This window comes from Tupaia chinensis, unplaced genomic scaffold (genome assembly GCF_000334495.1).
Source record: "Tupaia chinensis unplaced genomic scaffold, TupChi_1.0 Scaffold138060_1, whole genome shotgun sequence".
Lineage (NCBI taxonomy): Eukaryota > Metazoa > Chordata > Mammalia > Scandentia > Tupaiidae > Tupaia > Tupaia belangeri.
Genome location: NW_006197961.1, coordinates 860,174 through 862,566, shown reverse-complemented (window position 1 = coordinate 862,566; position 2,393 = coordinate 860,174). Strand labels below are relative to the sequence as shown.

The following is a 2,393-nucleotide window of genomic DNA, read 5'->3' as shown; positions in this document are numbered from 1 at the left end:
CGGAAGAGCCTTGAATGCCATGCCAAGGAGTTGCCAAGGAGTGTGCCCCCTTGGTCTCCTAAGAATTCAGAAGCTCCAGGAAGATTCTGGAGCTGAAACCTATGGTAGTATTTGGTTTTGGCCACGATGTATGGAAAAATATGGCAAAGAGTAAGATAAGGAGAGGGGAAGACGCTGAGAGGCAGGTGATGGGGATCTGACCTAAGGTGGTGCAGGGACTCGTGGTGGGATGTTTAGGGAGGTCACCTATTGGGGACAGGATGGAAGACATGATTCTTGGTTGCTTGGACAACCAGATAGGCAGTGAGGTCTTTGGTGCCCCCGTTCAATCCCTTCTTCCTGGGGGCCTGAGTCATGGTTGGCCAAGGGTGACATGGTGTCCCCGAGGTCTACCTGACTGAGGTCATGGTGTATTTTTCTATGCAAAATTGAGTTATGACCCAACAAAAGGACCGTCACCTGGCTAGTTCCTGTGCCACTGGAGTCTTGTCATAAAGGGTGACTTGAACCCTCTTCCTGAATCTCATTGAAAAGGAAGGGGGGCACAAATCAGATTTTCTAAGAGCCCACCAAGAGCGTCTTTAAAAAAAGAGTGCACAGGGGGGACCAGCAGATGGCATAGTGGTTATGTCGCTGGACTCCCATGTAGGCAACCAGGGTTCGAGTCCCAGACTCGGTGTCTTAAACTTTGCACCGGGCGCGTGTGCGTGCATGCCCAAGATCCCGAGAGGATTGTGGCATGGCCATCCCCCCTGGGAGTGATTTCTCGCTTTCTGTCTCTCCAGCAAGCACACGCTCTACCTTGGAGCAAAGAAAAAAACTCTCTAAAAAAATAAATCAATAAATAAGAGTCCACAGGGAATCACCAAACTCCTGGGTCAAGGGTTTTCTGAACAGAGCTGCTCAGGAATTGAGCTCAGCCAGCTCCCCTACGCCAGGTCTCAGGGCCGCTCTGAGCAGCTGCGGGTCCCACCAGATAGCGAGGACCCTCCAAAACCCTGAGACCTGAGCCCACACGAAGCAGGCGAATCAGACCCTTCTTGGCTAAGAAGAGCAGGGCAGGCCAAGCCCACTCCAGACTCCTAGGGCCGGGAGGGTGGAGTTCCATGGAGCTGTGGCTGCCCCCGGACCCATCCTGACCTCCACCCCTTCTCTTCCCTCCTCCCCGCCCTGCCGTTCTCCCACAGTGGCAATAGCAAAGGGAAGGACATCAACACGATTAAGTCCCTCCGAGTCCTCCGGGTGCTACGACCTCTTAAAACCATCAAGCGATTGCCAAAGCTCAAGGTGAGACGGGGCAATGGTGGGAGGCCCTGGCAGGGTTACTGTGTGCAGTTGAGTAGGTTGCACATGCCTCAAGGGATTCTGGCAGCCAGCAGGTGGCGTGGCGGGGGTTAAGGCACTGGACTCCCACATGACTGACCATGGTTCAAGTCCCAGATCGGGCAGCTTGCTTTCTCACTCTCTGTCTCTCTCTGATTAAATTGAATAATAATAATAATTAAATACATAAATGAATTTTGGGGGAAGAGGTTTTTGCTGTAGGGCACCTGCGTTCACCAGACAGACAGAGAGAGACAGAGAGACAGAATGAGAAATCACCCCCCAGGGGGGATGGTCACACCACAATCCCTTCTCCTCTGTTCTCCTCTTGGGATCTTGGGCATGCACGCACATGCACCCGGCGTGAGTTTAAGCCACTGGGTCTGGGATTTGAACTGCAGTCGACTACATGGGAGTCCAACAACATAGCCATTACTCTATCTGCTGGTCCCCCCCTCCAGTGTGTTTTTTAAGCTGGAGCAAAGATTCGAACTACAATCAGCCTTATGGGATGTGGCTCCCTTAACCACTAGGCTATGAGGCCAGCCCACTGTTTTTATGTTATTCATGATAGAGTGTGTACATGCACATGAGAAAGACATGGGCGCCCACCCCGGGACCTGGACAAGCCACGATCCCCCTGCTCTGGGTCTCCAACCCATTGGACCTTGGGCACGCATGCACACAATCCTGGTGTGATTTTCCGGGACTCACACTGTGGTCAGCCACATGGCAGTCCAGCATCTGAACCACTACGCCCCCTGCTGGCCCCACCTTTTTATTGTTTATGATCGAGAATACGAACACATAGGAGGTTGGCACGCTGGGGGGACCCTTCACTATGCCGTGAACCCCTGTCCTTACTCCTCTACCTCCTTGGGATCTCGGGCACCTGCGTGTACACCCAGTGTGTTCCCAGGCCAACCCAGGAATCCAGACACATAGTCGTCCCCTGGCTTCCAGGCTGCCGGACAGAATATGCTACATACCACGCCCCCTAGACCGGGTCCAGCTTTTTTTTTTTTTTTTTGGAGGGGTTTTTGCTTTAGGGTACGTACTTTCACCAGGAA

The 2,393-nt window shown here is 52.9% G+C and overlaps 1 protein-coding gene across 1 annotated transcript in view; it reads left to right on the top strand.

Annotated features, from left to right (window-relative positions):
* Positions 1–2,393, top strand: part of CACNA1A (calcium voltage-gated channel subunit alpha1 A) — a 335,330-nt gene that overhangs the window by 250,678 nt on the left and 82,259 nt on the right. Inside the window, exon 25 of the mRNA XM_027776775.1 lies at positions 1,188–1,287. Within this exon, the coding sequence (XP_027632576.1) occupies positions 1,188–1,287 (100 nt within the window). The remainder of the gene's footprint in view (positions 1–1,187; positions 1,288–2,393) is intronic.